Genomic DNA, 21,962 nt, shown 5'->3' on the forward strand with positions numbered 1-21,962 from the left:
AGCTTTCAAGATAATCTCATGTATCTTCAACACAATATGGTCATTCCGTATGCCTCAAGGTGCCACTGACAATCAGAGAGAATATATCACCAACTACGTCCATACTTCCAAGAAACTTACCAATTTTCTTGTTCCCTCATTACTCTTTACAAACTGCAGCTTGCCATAACAGTCCGAAGGACTTCAGCATAATAGCTGCTTGAGTTTCAGATCATGTTTGCTGGTCACTGTCCTATATTCCTTTGGTTCCTGCTGTCATCGGGAGACAATATGACACCACTTGGACTACAACGGTAATGAATAGTGTGTATAATACTTTGAAACTGCAATCCGATGGGCTTAGCTCTAAGCTTTTACTTGCTCTTCATGCAGAAGTATGATGGCGCCATCTTATGCAGCTCCTCGCATATGTTGATTACAAATGCGTTTCCTCACCACACTACAAAGCCCTACATTTCCAACAGTGACCTACTTGAAAAACACTCACAAATATTGCTTGCAAAAGAAACCAGGTCACAGGCAAGTTATGATGATGTCACATACATATATATATTTCTCATAAATGTTCATATGTATATATCTATAATATATATATAATCTTATTACAGCGTAAAAACCAGCAACAAGTATGTACACAGCATTCATGAAAAGCAAAAAACAAAATTAAGATTTGAAGAGAACAAAGATGCAACAAGTGCACTCCACCTCTTGAACCCCTGTTTTCTACCCAGGCGCGAACAGAAAAGGTTGTGGGCATTGTATAAAAAGTTTCTCAATAAAAGAGACAAAATCTCAGTGCATCATTGCCAACAAAGAAGACGAGCATACAAACATGTACGTTCACTGAGCGTGACACCAGCATACCAGAAAAAGAAAAGCAGCAGCCACTGTACAGCAATGCAAGCTTCCTGTCGTTGTCACTACGCATACTTTGGCTTTTTAGTTGGAAGCTGTTTGGCCTCGCAGACAGGGAGAACAGCATAGGCCCTATTCAGCAAGCTCTCAGCGAGCACCTGACGAAATTCAAACGGCACCAAAGGTCCCTTACTCTTGTTCACAACGCTGAACTGAGTGTACCATGTGATTTTCGCCACCTACTTTCTGATGAGTTTACTGAATGAAGTTGAGGCATATATGAACAACAATGCGGTGCCCTATGACGTATACACAAACAGGACTATGGCAGAGTAGCACCAAACCTTTCTCTCCATTGGTCATTTTTAACATTACAATGGGGACCCAATTACTTGGGACGCTTATCATTCAGCAGAAGATTAAAAAGGAAGAAAGGAAACAAAGAGGTTGAGAGTACGACGTGCAGCAGGTGCTGTGGAATGGTGGCCCATTTCTCAGAATGAGGAAAGGTCGGCACGAGCAAGCCGTGGCGGAGGAGGGCGCGTCTGCTCCTTCTGGCTACGACATTCAAACATGGCCGCCCTGTCGCGGATCCGCTTGGGTGGGGAGAGGTCCTGCTTTCGGATGATGGTCTCTGCCTGCTGGGCTGGAGACCTGGCAGGCTGCGACTTGATGGGCGATGACTTAATGGGCGAAGCCTTTGTCGGAGAGTTTTTGACAGGAGATGTCTTGACTGGTGAAGTCCTACCTGCTGGCGGTTTTCTGTCTACGACATCGATGGTAGTTTGCTTAGCAGAGTCCCTCCTCTTCTGGTCCCCTGACACTGCTTGCTTCGGCCAGCTTTTAACTGCAGGCAGCTGCTGCCTCTCGTTCTCACGGTTTGCCTGTCGCAGTGGCACAATGTCCACATTCCACAGCGCGACGTCGTCCGAAGTCCTCCTAAGCTTTACTTCTGCTTTGGTGATGACTGCCTCATCCGAGTGGGAGCGGCAACCTTCGGACTTTAGCTTTTCTCTCAGCTGGGCACGGCGTTCCTCCTTGATCTTCTCGATCCGCCTACGACTCACTTCGCTCTCAACAGAAGGAACCGAAGAACTGCGCGTTGCTTCAGTCTTAAATGGTGCCTGGTTAGTCTGCTTCTCCTCGACCTGGTTTGGCACATTAACCTTCCGCAGCTCCAGAGTAGATGGCCTGGTGCTGCTATCAGTTACAGCAGCATCCAGGACAATTTCTGCTGCGCCACTCGTGACGTTGGGTTCTGAAGCTGAAGGTTGGACTGCCACTGTTGTTCCCACTTCATTGTGAACAGTATTATTTTTAGCGGCTGTGCCAACAGCGATGGTTTCTTCTCTGTGGCACAAATTGTCATCCTGGTCCTCTTGGTCAAGAATGGGGTCAGACCAGGGATCATAATTGGTCGACGGAGAAGAAGGGTTCTTAAGTGACTGGAGCCGCATAACCTTAAGCTGAGTAAAAAGGCTAGGTTGGCAAGTCTTTGATGGACTTAAGTCTGCACTGCCGCCATGTGCATCAGCTGGTTCAAACTTGGACAAGAGTTCTTTCACTGAACCTCTCTTTTCCGAGCGTGAATACTGGGGCGGCTCAGAGAGACGCTTTCTGTCTATATCTGTACCTGCAGCATTTGGTTTCATCACTTCAGACTTTCGTTTTGCTTCAATGACTCTCACTTGGCGTGGGGATGATCTAAGCTGCACCTCATCGTCGCTAAAATCAATCAATGGCTTCGAGTCGTTTACCACACCAGAATCAGCCACAGGTTCATTAACATACTCAATTGATTCAGCTTCCTTCTTGTGAGCTGCATGAACGGTTTCACCTTGTTGGAGCTCCACTAATGACTTCTCAGCCGCTACAGTCTCTTTATTATGTGAGCGTACTTGGCTAACGTCTATGATATCAATGGGTTTCTGAGAATTGGATGAAGCAACACTGGGCAAATTGGAGTCTGCTGCCACAATGTCATGGTCAGGTAAGCGAGTAGAGTTAAGTGAAATTTCAGGACTAGAATTAAGTAGACGATTCTCTGAAACATCAAGTAAATCCTGATCACCAGAATCTTTTGGTCCTCCGACAGAGCTGCTGCTAAAATCTAATAACTCGAATTCCGCATTGTCAGGCACACCAGCTTCTGAACCTACAGCCACGTCACACACCATTGCCACTGTTTCTGTTATGCAAGACTCAACCTGCATTTTGCATTCTTCTGAAGAGCCCAACATTTCTTGGGCCATTTCACATGTCTCACCTGGGTCTGGGAGCTCTCTCTCTCCCTCAAGTACTGCAGGCTCCCGAGGGGAGAGAAGGCATAGGTTTTGGTCCTGGCTCTGAGAATGCAGCATGCCACCGCAAGCATCACTCAACAGTGGACTCTCGTCCAAGTAAGAGTAAGGCATAGCTTCCTCATTGTCCTCTTCCCCATCTGAAGATGAGCTTTCCTCATCAACAGCCGTAGCACTTGCTGTGTCAGCAGGAACAACACTGCTGTTCAGCGCCTCTACCCTCTGAACCACATCAACCACACCACAGAGACTATGCACTTCACTGTCCACAAACGTCCGAAGGCCATCGTCCTCTGGCATCACAGAAACAGGAGTATCAAGACTCTCGTCCACAACCGAAGCCGCCAAAAATGACGAGCTCATCTGTTCGCTGCCGCTACCATCACAAGCACCACTCTGCGGCACATCAGAGGGTGACGGTGTTGACCTTGTTGTTGACATCTCCAGAGGAAGCAGTTCACAGCCGGCACATGGTGATGACAATGGTGACGCTGACGTGTCAGTGTCCTCTATGTATGGAAGCGAGGCACTCATGCGGTTAAGAAAGCTAGTTTCGAGACCCTGGCCACAGGAGTCTCCAACTAAGAAGTCCGTGTCAAACTGGCAGCAGCTCATCTTAAGCGATGTCGCAATGTCCTCAGCGAGAGACAAACTCGTTCCCGCGTGACTTTCGGATTCGTCAAATTCGGTCGAACCACCGGTGCTCCCACAAGGGCCATCCGCATCTTCCACGTCCTCGACAAAAGGGCGATGGAAGACCAGCCCACCATCAATAGTTTCTCGTTGTTGGTCGTTACTTTCTTCGGTCGCATGGACCTCCACTAGGACCATCTTTTCGTTGCCAAGATGAGTTGGCGATACCACACTTCGAAACTGGCTTGGTGGTTGCGACGAGTGCTCTTGCGGCGATGGGGACGTGTACGGTTCGATATCGTCAGGGCTGGACACAGCCATTGGTTGTCGGCTCGAAAAAGGGGTCAGTGAACGAGTCGACTGCTGTCGCCTGTCGGAACCCTGTTCGCTGGAGACTGCTGCATACGTTGAAAACTGAGGATGAGAGGAAGCGTGGTCGCTGGAAGGAGCAGTGTCCATCTTGTTGAACGTGCCTTCCACAGCGGCCTCCTGACTAGAGTGGAATGTGGGTGCCTGGGTGCAATCGCTGAGCCGCTGCACTTTGGGACTGGCACCGTCGCTACTGTCGGAACACAGTTTCTGCTTCCGTGGCGACTTGTGTGGGCCAATGGTGGTTTGACTGCCCGCTGCCTTGTAGACTCCTGGCGCCCCAGCAGGAAGCTGGGAGCCGAGCCCAAAGGCGGCGTGCACGTCCTCCAGAGACATGTCCAGCCCACCCCGTTCGAAGTAAGAGTCGTGCGATACAGAGCGCACGTGCTTGTGTAGGCCACTTGGGGATGAGGCCGGCGTGCCCTCTGGGAGCCACTGGAATGGCTGCACTCTTGAAGCGTCTGCAAAGTGGAACATGTGATGTTGCAGATTAAAGAAAAGCGTAGCAGCAGCAATGATACCAAACTTAAAACTGCGCAATATCAAAACTTCTAGCACCTCCTCATTTCATGCCAACATGCTTTGAAGAAAGGAAAGAAAGCTGCATTGTGAAGTAGCTATGGCAACCTAATTCAGCGATATACTTTAAATTGGCACTATTCTCATAACTAATGGTGCTTGGAAAGAGCATGTTACAAGCAGTCTGGAGAGTTTTTTTTTTTTTTTTCTATGGCCAGAAATTACAACAAACAGACAAACTGGCAGACAAAACAGATTTAAATCATTGCAAAAAAACTGAGAAAGTTCAGAAGATCCCAAGGCCAAACCAAAAAGTGAGCAGTTTGTCCTTACCTGAAGACGAGTTGCATGAGTCCAAGACATCAGAATTTCTACCCGAGTGGCCTCCACTTGATATAAGGGACTCGGCACTCTTCACACTCCTCAGCTGTTTGGAAGCACTGTGTGTTAGGTCTGCCTCTGTGAGTGCCTTGTCCTGAAAAAAAAAAAAATGAAAAAGGAATGGAAACTATCAGTGAGATAATGCATGCATATAGCAACAAACTGACACTGACCTCTGAATGAGGTCAGCGGCAGTTTTTAATCTCGGATGTCTTATCAACTGGCCGACATATCTGCCCTCCTAAACTCTGAATGAGAACACCCATCTTTCTCATAAGCAAGAGCAGTTCTGAAGCAGGAAACAGAACGCCCCCTCCCCTTCTACATTCACCCAATGGCAGTCTTGCAGAAACTGTGGTATGTACCAGAACTTAGTGGACACACTAATTTCTGAACGTATAGATCAGTTGCTTTAGCACTAACTTGAAGCCAACAAATTCTGAAAGCAGTTCCAAATAAGGATTCAACACGAGTTTCATCTGCGGTTCTCACGCCAACAAGTTTGAGGAAGAAAACAGGAAGCAAAAGCCAAAAGTATGGTAAATACAAAAAAAAAAAAAAAAAAAAAGCAGATGCTACCAGGGCAAAAATTCAACGAATTCATGAAGCATGACACAAGATGTGCAAAAGAACAATGAACCTGCTCAATTGCAGTTTCCTTTAGCTAATGAAGCATTATTTTGTGACTAAGTAAATGTGTTCTACAATAAACTGCTAGAGCAATACACACTGCCTATTATTTTGCAATCTTATGAGTCATTTTCTTTAATATGTCATATGTGTGAAGATGGACCATCAATCTGATGGTCATCTAGATCAATGAAAGATTTGTCACACAGCAGTGACTGGATTTCATCGAGATTGCTGCTACCTGTATGGGCAGGCTCTGGTGGTGTGGCAGTGACCCAGTGCTGGCCTTGCGAAGTCCTGGTCCGTGCTTGTCCTTCTCCCTGGTGCTGCCCGAGTGCCAGCCGCGGGCGAAGAATGACTTCCAGCCCATAGGCGACTTCTTCAGCTTGCCACTACCCCGTTTGCTGCAGCACAGAAAAGAGGACCGGAGAAAAATGAGAGAGAGAAAAAAAAGAAAACCAAGCCAATAACCTGTGAGACTTGCACAAGGCTGAATGTACAACATTGTGATGATGCGTCACCTGTACTCTCAAAGTGCATCTTGCACAGCGAATTCCGTGCCTAAGCTCTGATCCATTTGATTGTCTCATGAATCAGTGCTTATTAGTTTCGTATAATAAGAAAGCGAGCAGTAAGCTGAGGAAAGCATATAGGTAGGTTGCGCAAATATTTGAATGCTTCGAATGACGTAGCGAACGATAACAAATGGTTCACAGGAAGGGAAAGACGCAGTATCTGTCACACTTGTTTCTGTGGACACCTGAACCGTGCCGTAAGGGAAGGGAGAAAGGTCAGAGTGAAAGTGGTAAAGAGAGGGAGAGAAAGAGGAGCCGTAGTAGAGGACTACGGAGTAATTTCGACCACGTGGGGATCCTTAATGTGCACTAACATTGCACAGCACTCAGACGCCTCTTCGTTTCGCTTCCACCGAAATGCAGCCGCCGGCAGTCGGGATCGAACACGGGAACCCCTTCACAGTAGTTGGGCATCTTGACCACTGCACAACTGCAGCAGGGTGCTATTCGATTTGGGCTTAGAAATGAATAGCAGTCAAACCCGACTATATTGAACACGTTTACGTGCATCGAACAATTTATGAACACCGTAATGTTACAATAAGAACATTGTTACTTAGCGGTATTCGCTGGTCGTGCTGAGGATGATGAAGTGCGACAGACTCCCAGAAGAAGACGACGCTGAGATCTGTGCTGTCATCAACGTGAGTTGTGCGGACAGTTAACTAACTGTGGATCTTCCCTGTAACATCACTTGGTGGAGGTGATGTTCTAGAAAACGTGCTTCTTCATCATGGTGCCCCTCGTGAACTACTCATTGATCGTGGCCGCTGCTTTCTATCGCGAGTGGTTGACGAAATTCCCCGCTTGTGCTCCGTCCGCCACAAATTCACCACCGCCTATCACCCCAAGACCAACGGCCTCATGGAACGTATAAACCATACACTCACAGATATGCTGGCCATGTATGTGTCTGACGACCACCAGGATTGGAACGTTCATCTACCCTTTGTGACATTCGCCTACAACTCATCTGTCCGTTCTACCGCTGGATACTCTCCATTATATCTGTTATTTGGCCGACACCCGTTACTGCCCATCGACACCTCACTACCCACGGCAGACGCCACCAGTACTTACGCCAGTGATGCCGTCATCGGGTGCTCATGATGCCCGCTGGATAGCTCGCGCCAGGCTCTCTGCGCCCCAAGACCCCCAAAAAGTCCAGTACAACAGTCGCCTATGTGATGTCCACTACACTCCTGGATCTCTAGTCTCGCTGTGGCTCCCGTACCGTCGAGTGGGGTTGTGCGAAAAAATTTTGGCCCATTACACAGGCCCTTACAGTGTTTTGCGCCCCGTGACAGACGTCGCATACGAAGTTGAATCTGTGTATCCAAAGTTCTCGTCCACAGCGCCACACTCCGAAATAGTGCATGTGTCCCGTCCAAAGCCCTATTATGCATGTTTTATTTCACTAACGTAGAACGCACCAGGACTGTGCTTTTCCCGAGAAGGGTTAGTGTTACTTAGCAGTATTCGCTGGTTGTGCTGAGGATGATAAAGTGCGACAGACTTTCAGAAGACGACAACGCCGAGATCTGTGCTGTCATCAGCGTTAGTTGTACGGACAGCTATTGAACTGTGGATCTTCCCCGTAACAATATATAGCAAAATGTACGGATAAATCGAACAAAAATAGCAGCCGCGTGCAATATATCAAACTTTAAGCAGCGCAAAACCGTGCCCAGAAGTTGGCTTTCCCATGCAGCGACCAGGCAACCTTCGCCAGCACTTCCCCACCCCTTCACCAAAGTGGTTTAGCACACCTGCACTCGTGCGGCGCTGCTCTTGCACCCTCAGACAGCCACACGGCCACCCTTAGCAAAAGTAGTTCGACCGCTCTCTTCCTCTCTCGTGTTCACTGAACGTGGAGACGAGAAGCCGGATGTCGCCGCAGCGTACAGTGCCCTTAGAAGCATGCAGAGTATGATACTGAAAAATAAGGCAGACATTAGGGCTAAGGCGGACAAGAGGCCTGCTGCAACCAGTGCTCGACGAGTACAAACAGCTGCATATGAAGACATGGAGGCAGCAGTGTATAAGCGGTTTGTGAATGTTAGCTCAAGAAATATTCCTTTTTCAGGCCCACTGAAGAGAAAGCAAAGGATTTCACTTTCATGCTCAACCTGACCCGACTTCAAAGGCAGCTCAGGTTGGCTGCAGCGTTTCGAAGAGCACCACAGCATTATCAGCACCGCTGTCAGTGTTGAAAGCCACGCGGTGAACGTCGATAGCACGAACAAGTGGACTGAAGAAAAATGAAGTGACATTACGACAAGATGCCATTCCCGTGATATTTTTAATGCCGATGAGACTGCTTTGCGCTGGCAAATGCTTCCAAACAAAACTCTGGCTATTGCTAAACCTTTGCACTGGCCGGGAATTGAAAATTGACATCCTGGGTGCAACAATGATGTTGAATGTATCATAGAACAACGAGAAAAAAGAAACAATCCAGCATTGCTTCCGTCACTGTGGACTCTGCGTTTCCGGCGAGGCTGGCGTGAGTTCATCTGAAAATTGCAATGAACCCTTAGAAAGCAGCAAACCGCTCAAGGAACTTGATGATTTGTTTGGCCAGCTGTCCGAGTTCCAAGGTGCTGTTTACGATGGGACTGCAGCAACAGACTTCATCTGCGTCGACGAGCATGTTGTGACTACCGGAGAGCTCTTTGACGAAGACGTCGCTGCTGATTTGGCTAGGGATCTTGGCTGGCAACAGTAAATGCGAGAACCCAACGAGTTTCGACCCGCCATCATGTTCCGATGCACTCCATGCGCTGAGCATTGTTTGCCGCCACCGTGCGTGCACAGAAGGTTGTGGGCTCAGCTGTTCTCAGTCACTTGACAACACTGAGAAGTACACACACTTTCAAAGTTAAAAAGCAGAAGAAGATCAGCGGTTATTTCTCGCGCTAATACTCCTACGGTACATGTATTTAATAAATAAAGAACGCTTTTTAATGGGGTGTAGTTTGTACATTGTCAAATTCTTTAAATGATTTACATTGAATTAATTGCTGTTTTTTTGCGAGTTTGATTGAACCGGGTTTGACTGTATTCTGAAGTTCAAATATGCTTCAAAGTATTTTGAAGTTCGAGGATTAAGAAAAATAAACTGTTGGAAGAAGCTGTCAGTTGTTTTATGTTCGCCCTGACACTTCTGCGACTTCCGCACTCTCAATGGCTGCACGTGCCGCGCATATGGTGCGAAGACAGCAACTCTGTTTTCGATGGCTGCACACTTCAGCACTTCCAGTGGCAAGTGCACTTCATGGGACGAATACAAGGTCCAGATGCAAGAAAGTAAGTATGCCGCGGCAAGAACCGTGTTACACCCGCTGCACAGAAGGCCTTAAATAAGAAGAAAAAAATAAGAATACAAAGCTATGCCACTCTGACTGATGCAAGTACTCTGTCGGTGTTTCTGTCATAGCTGGGGAGCCGCAGGAAATGCTACTGAACTGCTTCTTTCTTTTTTTTTTTTTTTACTAGTACTATATTTCTAGTCACAAACTATTCAGTTCGCTTCGAAACTGTCCAAACGAATAGCTATCCACTCCATATTCCCTTTGAAATAAAACTCACAATCCACAATGAATAACATAGAAGAATGTTTCTATTCTTTTCCTTTAAATCTTTTGTGTTGACCAATGAAATTTTAATATGGTCAATTGGGAAAATCATTTATTATCTCAGAGGTAACTTTTACAGTAAAACCCCGATTATGAGTCTTCCGTTTATGTGGCAATCCACATATTTTACGACGAATCGGCCCGGACCCAGCAAATCCCTCATAAGAATAATGCACAAAAACCTTCGATTACGCGGCAAAAAATTAAGCACAGCTCCCTTCGTACAATGACCGACATGAACTGTCTGGAATGAGAGAAAATGGCGGAGCACTTCATTGCCAGGCGTCACATCACTGTTTCGAATTGCAATTAAGAAGGGGACAAGTGCGCGCATCGATACAGTTCAGAATATGATGGCTTGCAGTGACAGTTCTGCCGATGGCTCAGACTCCACGTGTGAGACCTATGGCCGTTGGTGCGGGGCGGGTCTCTGCACATAGCCCGTGAAGTCATCACAGAAATCAATTTTATGTTCACAAAACGTGAAGTTACTGTATGCCGGTGATAACATGGTTACATCTGTCTATGATGTGCGGTGGATAGTTAGAAAGTGCCTTCCGCTGTTACGTCAGGGGAGGAGCCCATTAGGGCTAACACCATGGAGCTTGTGCCGCAGTGTCGCCTGGCGGGCTGGGCTGCACATCGCCGCAGGAAGTGCACCACCATTGTGGTTACATTTATGTCTCGCATACGTTTTGCAGGCAAATCATAGGCTTGATTTCATTTTTTTCCCCCCTCTGTATGATGTGACTGCCTAATACAGACACTGCTGCCAAACAGTGGCAGTGTAAAATAGAGTCTGAACAGGAACACATGTCGCATGCATGGCTGTAGTGCTTAACATAAAATCTCTTCAAATAGTCAGAGCAGACATATTTATGGCGCTTTGTCCAGACTGTTATTTTCAATGCACATGTGGCATCTATTTAAACGTGCAGTGACGGAAGTGCACGCAAGCTGCGTCAAAAGCAGTCTTTTCGATGGCTGTGCAATCTCAATACTACCATACTTACTCGCGCAATATGCATACCTGTAATGCATTAAGCAAGTTTACAGGGGAGATAACCTTGGCCAAGGGGGTCCTGCACTACTTTGTGCGTTAGCGCCCTTTGTGGTATGTGTTGCTGTTTGCATATTGGAAGATCGTCAGGTGGCACCCGCATTTCTCACTGCGGGTGCCACCACAGTAAATGCAATGCTGTTGCTCACCCATGAGGCAGCTCGATGACTGTGTGGTACTTGGCAGGAAGGCTGTCGGGTCCTCCACCCACGTCAATGTACTTCTGCTGCGGGTTACCAGGAAGGTTGGATGACAATGCTCGTGAGCGTGCCTCTTCCAAAGACAGCAGCTTAGTGGGTGTCGAGATGGCCAGAGACTTGGGTCTGCTACCCCTTCGAGGGGTGCCTGCGTGCCACAAGCCAATGCACAAGAATTAGGACATCAGCTAATGCTATTTCCAAGGCTGAAAGTCAGGGAGGGGTCTCGAGGGGTCCAAGACACACCCCCCTACCCTACCCGCACTCTAATGTATAAGGACAGCATGAATGCAAAGCAAGCTGTCATATTTTATTCTTGTTAGTGATCGCCAAAAGATTTCTTTTTCATTTCAGAAATTTTGCAGGAAGTTTTAATAAGAATCGTAACAGCCAATTCTTCTCTCCCCCTCTTTATTTCCTTTTCCACTTGTGCTTGAATCACTAGTAACTTTAAGCACTAAGACTAGTGACTTTAAGACTTTAAGCAATACTTATTTTTAAAGGGCACTAACAACTCACTTCACTTTTAGCATACATAATTTTTACTTTTATCCCTTTTATCATAAACATACAGCCGTTTGTGAAAACTGCCTGCGGTGGCAATACAGTGAAACCTCGTTATAATGAACAGTTAGAAAAATTTCAAGATGGTTCGTTATATCCATAATTTGTAACAAAAAATTTTGTAAAAAATATTCTGCAAGAGTTTGATAAAGCCAATAATTCGTCCTATGCATGTTTGTTTTATCAAAGTTTGACTTTTTTTTTGGTCGTTAGAGTTAGTAAAACCCCATTTCCAGTGAAAGTAATCAATTTGTCATTGGTGTGCTGCGATATAATGGTGCAGGCCAATTTAAATTTCCCCTCAAAGTCCTCTTAAGTGTGCCACATTATCGCTCTCATAGCTAGCATTTTCCTTTTACAAACTAAAGTGTGCAACTTTCTACACAGATTAGTGACTTGATGAAGAAAGTGGTGATGAGGATTACTGACTTGATGGAAAAAATGATAAAGAAGAAAGATGGCAAGGAGGAAATTGAGGTCAGGCTCACTCTCTAGAGATTCGGGACTGCTGGGGTAGGTGGGCATCTTGTCATTGAAAATGAGATCGACGTAGCAGATGAGGTACTCGGTCAGCACCGCCTGGACACCTATGACGTGCAGGGCACCAACGCTTGCCACCTCCAAATCCTTGGACCTGCAGCACAGTTACCAACATCAGGCCAGTTATGACAAACTGCTCAGTAAGCTTAAAGAAGTTATGAGAGAGAAAAACAATATAAGTGAAACTTCTGTCCCGTTAGACTGGGTGGGAATCCTTTTGCTAGAATTCAGGGGTCAATGGAGTTCATTCAAAGAAGCAGCGACATCCACAAAACGCACTCCTATTACAGAGGAAACTCATAAATTAAAATTGAACAATTTAATATTCTTGGATAACTCGAACAGCATAACTCAGTTTGTCCATGCTCCTTCCAGGTCTATGTATAAATATGTTGCTTAATTTTTCAAATGCGAATTGCTTCTGCCACTAATATTTCTAACCATGCGCCTGCCATGCCTGACTGTACAAGTAAACCGATGAACATACCCGTGAGGATGCGCCATCTCCTAGAAGAAGATGTGGAGAGGGGAATGGGTGGAGAACTTTCCTCACAGTGTTCAGCAGACCCCCAAAATTTGTACCGAGCTGTTGGTCACACAGGATGGGCAATATAACCAAATCTGTCAGGTATTCCCCCAAGTTCACAAGCACCAGTGAGAGAGGTCCAGCCAACATGTCACATTCAAGTATGTAAGCACGCGCCTTACCTGAGCAGGTTGGGTGCCCAGACGATAGCGACGTTCTTGGCGGTCATGCCCGTGCGGTCTCCGTGAGCAGCCACGACTGCCAGGTGGCGCACCAGCGTCTCCAGTGTGCGGTAGTGGGGAGGCGGCAGCTCCTTCACCACCTCACGGATGCGCAGCAGCTGGTTGTTCCCCTGCAGTTGCATGGCCGCCTGCAACAACACGGCGAGCACCATTAATTAAGCATAGAGGAAAAGGCACAGCGCATATTCTGGCACCATAGGAAAAGGCGCAGCGCATATTCTGGCTCCATGAAACGGTAAACTATGAACAACCACTGTTTGCCTAAATACTAATTTGCAAGTAGCCCATCCAGCTTTCTACTCATAGTGAACAGATAATATTCAGAGAGAAAGAGAGGAAGAGCATAAGACATGTTATTTGGTAGCAAGGCTACCCGCCTAGAGCGGATGAAGGCACTTGTTCGTAGACTCTAAGCAAAAATTTAATGGCAATTATGTGTGAAGGGCAGAATGAGAGAAAGAAGATGGGTACAAAGTATGAAAGAGCACTGAACGAGAGTCGCAGTGGGAGCCTCAGTTCGCAAGCCAAGCCAACGTTTCGGCAAGGGGACTTGTCTTCGCTCTTGCATAATTATGGGTGAAAGCACTCGCACCAAAGGTAGAAAACCGTTCAACAATCAGCATACTTCTAATCCAAACTATGAATGCATCTTTATTACTAATGGTAATGTCAACTGAACAAATCGCAGGAAAAATTATTCTCCAGGATCACTGTAGGACAAAAGGCAAACTTGAAGCTTCCGGCACATATATATTATTATATATAGTATATTTTTTTTTTTCTCGAAAGACATTCTTAACGAGCAGCTTCGGCATTGAAGCTCCTTGGACTTTGGTCTAACTTTCATGATATGGTCTCCTCAGTTTTGTCGTAATTTGTACATAATTTCACAGCAGTTTGACGTTTTGATGCAGCGGAAATGAATTCCAAGGTTTCCCATTTCACAGCCCTAATCAGGGAGTCTTCGATCCGCAATCTTGGGTGCGTGCGGCTTTGGCTCCGGCCTTATTGTGTAAAACTAACTCTATTACCATCACAAACAGCAGCATCATACCTGCCAACCCGGCGAGGTCGAATATCAGGAAAATGTTTACTCATGCCAACAGGGGGAAAGGGAGGGGTGTTGCTTAAACTTTCAATGCATTTCTAATTTCAGTTTCAAATCACCTTTGCCACCATGTGACATGCTGACGTCGTGCCCACACATCGTGCAAAATGCTCGCCTTAAGTATAACATCGCAAAAAGTTCAAAAAATATTCAGAGAAGAATTGGGAGGGTTGGCAGGTATGCATTAAAGGTGTAACAGTGCAACATGTATCGGGAGGGCAGGGCACATCCACTTACTACAAACTTGTCGTAGAGCTGGTATGTTAGCAGTGGATTTGGTAGTTCCCGAAAGTACATCTTGAGCAGGGAAGCAACGCAGTGTATGTCTTGGCGTATCTCCTCCTCATTCAGGTCGGGCACTCGATCCTCATCAAAGGTTACCCTGTGGCACCGGGGAGAAAGAAAGAGCTATGTGACGACGCCAAAGAAAGAAACACAGTACAACCTTTTCCCTTCATCTTCAATGGACAGCAAACTAATAGCTCTCAAGAAAATGTCAACACAGACCAAATCCTAGCTTTATACCTTTTGGTGTTGAAATGAAGTACATGTTTGAGTCAGCACTTAGACCACACAAAACCTTCCTCAGCCTGTCCTGCCTCAACGTATGGCACTAAAAGGTGACAAGTGAGAGGTACAGCGATAGTGAATAGTACGGCCAAGCAAAGGGCATAAGAGCACAAGATGCACCACAATACAGCACACCAGCAGATATGCTTTTTAGACCATGACATATATTATTACGCTTGAATAAAACTGCTGCTATGAAGCCACTTTAATGTGTTAAAGTACATACACAGTGCTCATCACGTTCAGATAAATTTCGCAGTCGAATACAGTTCTGCTGGAGGAACTTTGTTAAAAACTGCAGCATGAACAGAGTTTGACAGGTTTACTTTTCAAAGTGCCATGAATAAAGATTCCACCATAGCGGAGCTGCTTTCCTGTAACAGAGAATATAAAACAAAGAAGACAGAGGCACCTCAGCATACACCTTCCTACACTACCAGCAATGAATTTTTTTTTTTTCCATTAAACAAGTCAACTCAATGAACTTGAGTTTGAATGCAAAAAATTACATCATGTAAACCATGATAAGCAGCTGCGCAGAGAAGCCAAGAAGTTAAGTCATATGACAAAAAAAAGAACAATAAAAACAAGAAGTTGCTACGACCCACCTCAGCTTCTGGATGTTAGATGTCACGCCTGACAACCTATAAATGCCATCCACAATGCCAAACTGTTCAATGAATTTGGCACAACTTGTGAGCACCAAGGGCACTGAAAGAAAAAAAAGTTACCTTTAATTGTAAAACTAGTTCAAACAACAATATGGGTTTCAAAATATGAACAATTTAGCAAATGAACAAAATCCTGCAAAAATGTCAAAATGAAAGCACTAGAGGCAGCACTTACATTAATGACATCTTTAATATTTATATGTGTGTATGACTGCTTTCCAAAAGTTAATATCCAAACAACAAGCATAAGCTACGACTAGACGCAATTTAATTGCCAGCTATATTTGCGTGAACATGCATAATACTGACGATACGAGAGTAATAGTATGATAAGGATAGAATTCAAATAGTATAGATGCAAATGAGGATTGGGTGGTTCATACGAGCAGCATTTGGTAAAGATATATATGCACTGTCATATGGAGACTTTGGTAAGCAGAGAAAACTGTCCATAATGTAAACTATCCACAATAATGAGTGAAGAAAAAAAAAAAAGAAGCATGTTAAGAAAAAAATGTCTTAAGATCTGGCTCTGTATATACACGATGAGCAGTGAAGTTGAAATCGAAGAGAACCCTTTGAGCTAGAAGTGCATCAGTCAGTTCACCATTCATCACAAAGCCTATCATGAGGCATTTCCACTTTTGTAATACCTTTTGTTGATGTTCTCCATTTGCAATACAAGAAAAGAAAAATATGGTGGGGGCAGTCAATGCTTTGTTTGCATTGCTGTCCCCACTAAAGGGGCAATGTACATGGACACTAATGGGCTCTGTACATTTCTAACCTGGTCCATTGTCTGGACAGCGAGTTTCGATATTATTGAAGTACAAATGCATTGAAAAGTTGGGTCATCATAAAAATTGACTGCAATTTCAGTCGTGCATACTAAACAAGTGCGCAACCCTGTTCTTTAAGCATAAGGTGCCCATGTGCTTTACTATGACAATGCATGTTAGAGAACCCCGGCAGTCAAAATTAATCCGGAGGCCTTCACTACGACTGAGGAGTGTGTCGACAAGAAAGTTACTGCATACTTCCATTCCTAAAAAAAGAAAAAGAAAAGTTTACTCCAAAAATTACCTTGCTGCTAGGCAACAATGCACGCACTGGCAATGAAAGTTTACCTTTAAGCTTCAGTTTCAATAAGCCAACAAATGGTTACACTGTTAATTTCCCATTTATCAATACCACAAATAAAAAACAGAAAGACATTCCGCTAATCTATGCCTTCCTTGGATTCAATGACTGATGGCCTCTTTTCCTTGTCTGCTTGATAACAGTAACACATGGTTTTCAGGTGCTCTACAGTGTTGCATGTCCAGCCACACACACAGTGAAACCAAAACGAAAACATCAGAAATGTTTTCAGAGTGTCGATGCTTTGTTGCCTTGTCCCAGAACACCAAACAAAGAAGGTTTGTGGACACCACTCTTCACTTGTTTCATGTGGGATTAAACTACTACAGTACAGTGCTAACTGCAACACAGTGAATAAGCAATGCATCTAGCCTATTTCTATTGCCTTTCTAGCAGAGTGCTTTGAATAAACAACTTTTTCTGAACTTTCACAGACTAATATGACAGGTGCCCTTTAAAAATGTTTTCTAGTTTATAGAACACTTCATTTAGTAGTCAGTACAGCGTGCAATAGTATTATGCCTGAAACACTTTTCACAGGAGTGCTATCATCGGCTAATTATTCATGGTATTGTGGTCAAGAAAAGAAATATAAACAAAAAAGCTTGCAAGAGAAACAAACAGCGCCAACCAAATCACAATCACAGTGACCTGCAGCGTGTCACAGCACAGAATACTTTCAAACCCATGCACATGTTTAGCTCATTCAACAACAAGCCCATCACCTTGGCATATAATGCCAAAGAAACTGCACTACACAAAGTTAAGACCCCGGGAATGTCTTAGAAGTGTTAAGTGTAACACCACCCAACTGTGCACAGTGAAGGAGCAAACTAACGGGTACCAAAGCTTGATGAAAATGGACTCACCATCTCTCCCCGAGTTGGTGAGGTGCTCGCCAAGATCGCAGCCAAAAACCCGCTCCCTCAAGATCCCACTTTGCTTGAGTTTCCTCCGCGAGGGCCGCGACAGCAGGAATGACCGGAAAAAGGCAATAAGCTTGCCGTGCTTCCGTAACACTGCAAAATTTGTTGGGGGGAAAAAAAGAAAGAGACAAATGCCGCACAATAGGTTACAGTAGTCTTTGACCCACTGAATGTGGGAAAAGATGGAGTACTAAAGGCACTAAAGATATCTTTGGGCCATCTCTTTGGTGTTGCCTCTTCAGCGAATGCTCTTCTTGTTCTCTGCTGCCTTGTGCAAGGAACAATCCACTACAGCCATGCTTGCTACCACATGCTGCAATCACGGTGCTTGACAAAATGACATTTAGGTAACTAGCTCATTTCAAACGAAAACAGTTTTTCAGGATTAGACAGCTGCATGAAATGGTCAAACAACCAATAACTCTCAAGGCTCAAAACAAGCAAGGTAAACAACATTTGGGAAAACTTAAAGTTTCATAGATATGCAAAACAACTGCTTCAATAAGGGAGTGCCCCCTCTCGCTGCCACAAAGAACTATTTAAAAAAATACCCAGCGGAATTCTTCAAAAAGCGAAAAATTAGCAGTCAAATTCAGTATGTGGCCTAAAACAATGTTTTTTGCTAGACACAGCGATAACATTACAAAATTACCAGAAAGTTACATATGCACATATTGGCTGTAGCAGTTGCTGAAAACAGTGACAGGAAATGACAGAGATGACAGAGCATAGGCCTCTAATTTTGCAGCAAACGATTATTAATGTGCTGTTGATGCCTGTGATGCAGTAAATAGTGTTGCCCCTAGAAATCATCTGAGCTGAGGCTATGGAAATGGCAAACTTGCGCAAAAATGAGACAATGCATAGCTACTAAATTTTTTAAGTAATCAGAAATGACAATGATGACAATAAAAATGTTTTATTCAAAGGAAAATGAGAATGAGATGATACTAACCTCAATAGAATATAGTAACTCAAATACCCCTTGCCATAGTACTTTAGGCAAATCTAGCACACTGTATCGAAAGCATCTTCAGCTCAACATTACTGCACGACAAATACTGCGCTAACGCAGCAAGAGAAATACATTGTAATACATAGCAGCTAAATGTTCAATTTTGCAGAATAATTTTGCAGTACTACTTGCATCTATATGATGTTAATACTGTACCCACACAAGTGTTACAGCATGAAATATACCTATGAATTTATCCGTTATGAACATGAATACCAATAATTAAAGAAAAAAAAAAAAAGAAGAAGCGGGCATCAAAAATAAGTTCTTGTTACCTGGCTTTGTGGGAATCTTCAGGTTGTGAGGAATTTTGTCACCGATCACTTGCACGCATTCGCTTGGAAAGAAACCAACCTGGGAAAAGAATAAAGAGCACATCTTCTAAGACATTCCACTGCAATGTCCAATGTGTTTAACTACCTAAATGACAATTTCAAGAAAGAGTAAGGCTTTAGACTTTGCTGACAACGCATTTCATGTTAATACCAATTCTTTAGTGACAATACATGTGGCAGCTTTCCAATTAGAGGCTGAATGATGCGTGAATTGCAATATAAAGTGTTGTGAGCAAGGTTACTTTAGGTTGGAAAGCCTGTAAAGGCACATGTCAAAGTTGCTGACAGTTTTTCGTTTCTACATTTCACGTTGTTCCACCCAGCAAATTATGCTAGTGAGCAGCTGTATGCTTTCCTCATGTAGGTCTGTGAGAGGGCTGTGAACTAACCCTAGTACTTGCTATGGCACTTCTTTCTGTCTACCTCCTGTTCCAGTGAACGGCGACATGCACTGGCTAATTTAGTGCACTTAATAAAAGCCTGAACCATACCAGGGCTTACCACTGGACTAAGGCATATTTCAATCAGCAATCTACAGCATGTTTTGTTTAAAATGCCTCTTAACGAAAAATGCTAGGAGCACCATTAAAATCTCATTTTTGACCTCCTGTTAATTTGACAATTTGGATAATTCAAACTTGAAGTACAGTGATGTGATTGGACGATGTCCATCTGGAACAGCTTTTAGAGCAGCAAAAAATGTCTTTTAGTGCCGGAAAGTGAGCGTTTAACACTGATTTATATTTATGATGAAGCAGTGAGGAGGATGTTACAATATATACACAAAAGACGCATTGAAATTGAGGAAAGCTAAGGGTACGTTCATTATTGTATCATTGGTCACTAGGATACAAGTAGTTTTACTTTGTTTTAATGAAGGATAATTTAGCCTGAAGTATATGATAGAAGACAACTACATGCTGCAAGAAAGATCTGAACCCTTGATCACCACATTGCCAAGCAAATTAGGTACAGCTGTATGACCAAAGGGATGACAAGAGTTAAATCTTTGCGCATTGCAGGCCTGTTTTGCTTTTGTTTGCATTATTTTGGGTTGAAAATCAGTGCGGTAAATATGCTGATATTAACAACTGATTGAAGGATTCTTGAAAAAGAATCTTCCGCCAGTGCCACTTTACACAGATATAAAGGTACTTGTGGCACCTAATAATTTAATCCTTGAAATAAATACACTTTGGCACAGGCAGTTTATCACACCACTGGAGCGCGATCTCGACCATATTTCGGGTTACTTTTTACCCACAGCTGCATTGCATGGAACAGTGGTGTCAGTGCCCTCAGGCAAGCGCTATAACAGGTCCATGGATTGTTGAAATATGGCCCAATAGCATAGTTTCATTTCCACTTTTCTTATATTCTTGCCATCAGGCACCACCGGACTTAAGCTTTATTTTGATTATTAATTAATTGGTTCACAGGAAGGGAAAGGCGCAGTACCTGTCACACTTGCTCTGTGGACACCTAAACCACGCCATAAGGGAAGGGATGAAGGTGGGAGTGAAAGTGGAAAGAGAGAAGGGGGAGCCGTAGTGGAGGGCTACGGAGTAATTTCGCCACTTCGTTTCGCCTCCATCGAAATGCTCGGGTTCGAACCCGGAAAATCTGGACAGTAGTTGGGCACCTTACCACTGCACCACACCGGTATCATGTTTTCTAATGCCTATAAATATTTTCCCTGCTTGCATCAATGTGATTCCTACATTGCTGAAACTGCGCGCTGATAACGTGCTATTCACAGTCCATGCTGTGAAGCATTCCAAAAATGCGAATGGGATCGTCTGTGAAGAGGCACCATTACTACTGTGTCATACCGAGAAAAAGGCTGCAGAGGCACTTAGAGCATTTGACGAAACCGTTATAAATCGTCTCTACTGCTTAGTTTTCAAGTGTAAACTTCCATAGTACAGGCATTTGAAAGAGAAAATTGCTTTGGTGCAAATGGTTCTCAAAAGTTCTTAAGGACCATATGATAATTGGACCTTTCAGATAATTTGAACATTTCCTCTCCATGCTCTCCTGAAGGCTATATTAACGAGATTCTACAGCGCTTGAAATGATGAGTTTTCAACAACAGAGTTAGCCAGCTGATGATTAACGGTGTGCATTGGTGCTGCCTAGTTTATATCCCATTTTGATGTGCCAAGGCAATACTAAAAAAGGAGGTGCCAAGGCAAATACTACAGTTGGTTCAGGCACTCCTGTTCGAAGTGTCTGTCACAGATACAATATAAAAGTGCTCGCTAGAATTAATATCTATAATAAACAAAAATTGACTTACCTCAAATCCTCGTTTACCGCGCCACCACATTGATTCGTCAGCAGGGGGCATGTCAATCACTGACACCATGTCCCCAACCTGCGGCAGAAAAGTACCACACAAGCATCATCACTTAGAATGTCGCACACACTGGAAAAGTACGCCAAATGTGTAATTCAGAGCATTGCAGTATATAGGTGCATACTGATTATTTTGGAGTAAATGCCAACAATAATGTAACTTTAAGATGTGAGCAGTATTTTAGAGAAATATTCTTCAGGCTTTCACTTACCCACTTTTGATGATTATTTATTTATTGTAAGAAATAATGAATAAAACTATCACACTAATGTGAAACCTGCCCCTTGTGTATGTATATTGCAAAAGAGATTGTCAAACTAGCATTCAGCTGTGGAGTGGTATTTGCTGTGAAAGACGTCAGATGATGTGGCAGGCACTAAGAAATGCAGTTAGCTCGCTTTAGTTTATCTCTGTTGCAAATATTAATGCCACACATATGTGATAAGAACTTATATTTGCGAATTAAAGGTGCATTTATAAGTGCAGGCACTACTGAGCAGCTGCACAAGGAAACATGAAAAACACTTATTAATTTCAGACTGACCTAAGCTAATGAACGTTTGGTAAAAGTGTGCAGCAATAAAGGGTACAAAACCGACAACACGCTTACAAAAGGTCTTTTCTTTACTGGAAACTGCAGATATAAAAAAAAAAAAAAAAAAAAACAAGAAACGCCAAAAAACAATTATGTGGCCCCTTGAGACAGTGACGTGGTATGGATTCAAAACCAGCTGATAAACGCGCATCAGGCCTATAGCCTTCCCATCAAATGCGTAACACGCCAGTTGCTTGGTTGGCTGAGCACTGAA

General features: G+C 44.1%; 1 protein-coding gene across 4 annotated transcripts in view; it reads right to left on the reverse strand.

Annotated features, from left to right (window-relative positions):
* Positions 1-286: 286 nt before the first annotated feature.
* CdGAPr (GTPase-activating protein CdGAPr) overlaps positions 287-21,962 on the reverse strand; it is a 236,132-nt gene continuing 214,456 nt past the window's right edge. For 2 of the 4 annotated variants that reach the window (XM_084606871.1, XM_084606872.1), the window contains exons 7-17: positions 21,094-21,171; positions 18,735-18,813; positions 17,388-17,537; positions 15,316-15,418; positions 14,375-14,519; positions 12,970-13,157; positions 12,210-12,355; positions 11,110-11,305; positions 5,929-6,091; positions 5,010-5,151; positions 288-4,618 (exon numbers count right to left, since the gene is read on the reverse strand). In XM_084606871.1, the coding sequence (XP_084462997.1) occupies positions 1,350-4,618; positions 5,010-5,151; positions 5,929-6,091; positions 11,110-11,305; positions 12,210-12,355; positions 12,970-13,157; positions 14,375-14,519; positions 15,316-15,418; positions 17,388-17,537; positions 18,735-18,813; positions 21,094-21,171 (4,659 nt within the window). In that variant the 3' untranslated portion in view covers positions 288-1,349. Of the gene's footprint in view, positions 4,619-5,009; positions 5,152-5,928; positions 6,092-11,109; positions 11,306-12,209; positions 12,356-12,969; positions 13,158-14,374; positions 14,520-15,315; positions 15,419-17,387; positions 17,538-18,734; positions 18,814-21,093; positions 21,172-21,962 lie in introns of all 4 variants that reach the window. The other 2 variants (XM_084606870.1, XM_084606873.1) reach the window with 2 other exon arrangements.

The sequence above is a fragment of the Amblyomma maculatum genome, chromosome 6, assembly GCF_055883805.1.
Source record: "Amblyomma maculatum isolate TAMU_Amacu chromosome 6, ASM5588380v1, whole genome shotgun sequence".
NCBI lineage: Eukaryota > Metazoa > Arthropoda > Arachnida > Ixodida > Ixodidae > Amblyomma > Amblyomma maculatum.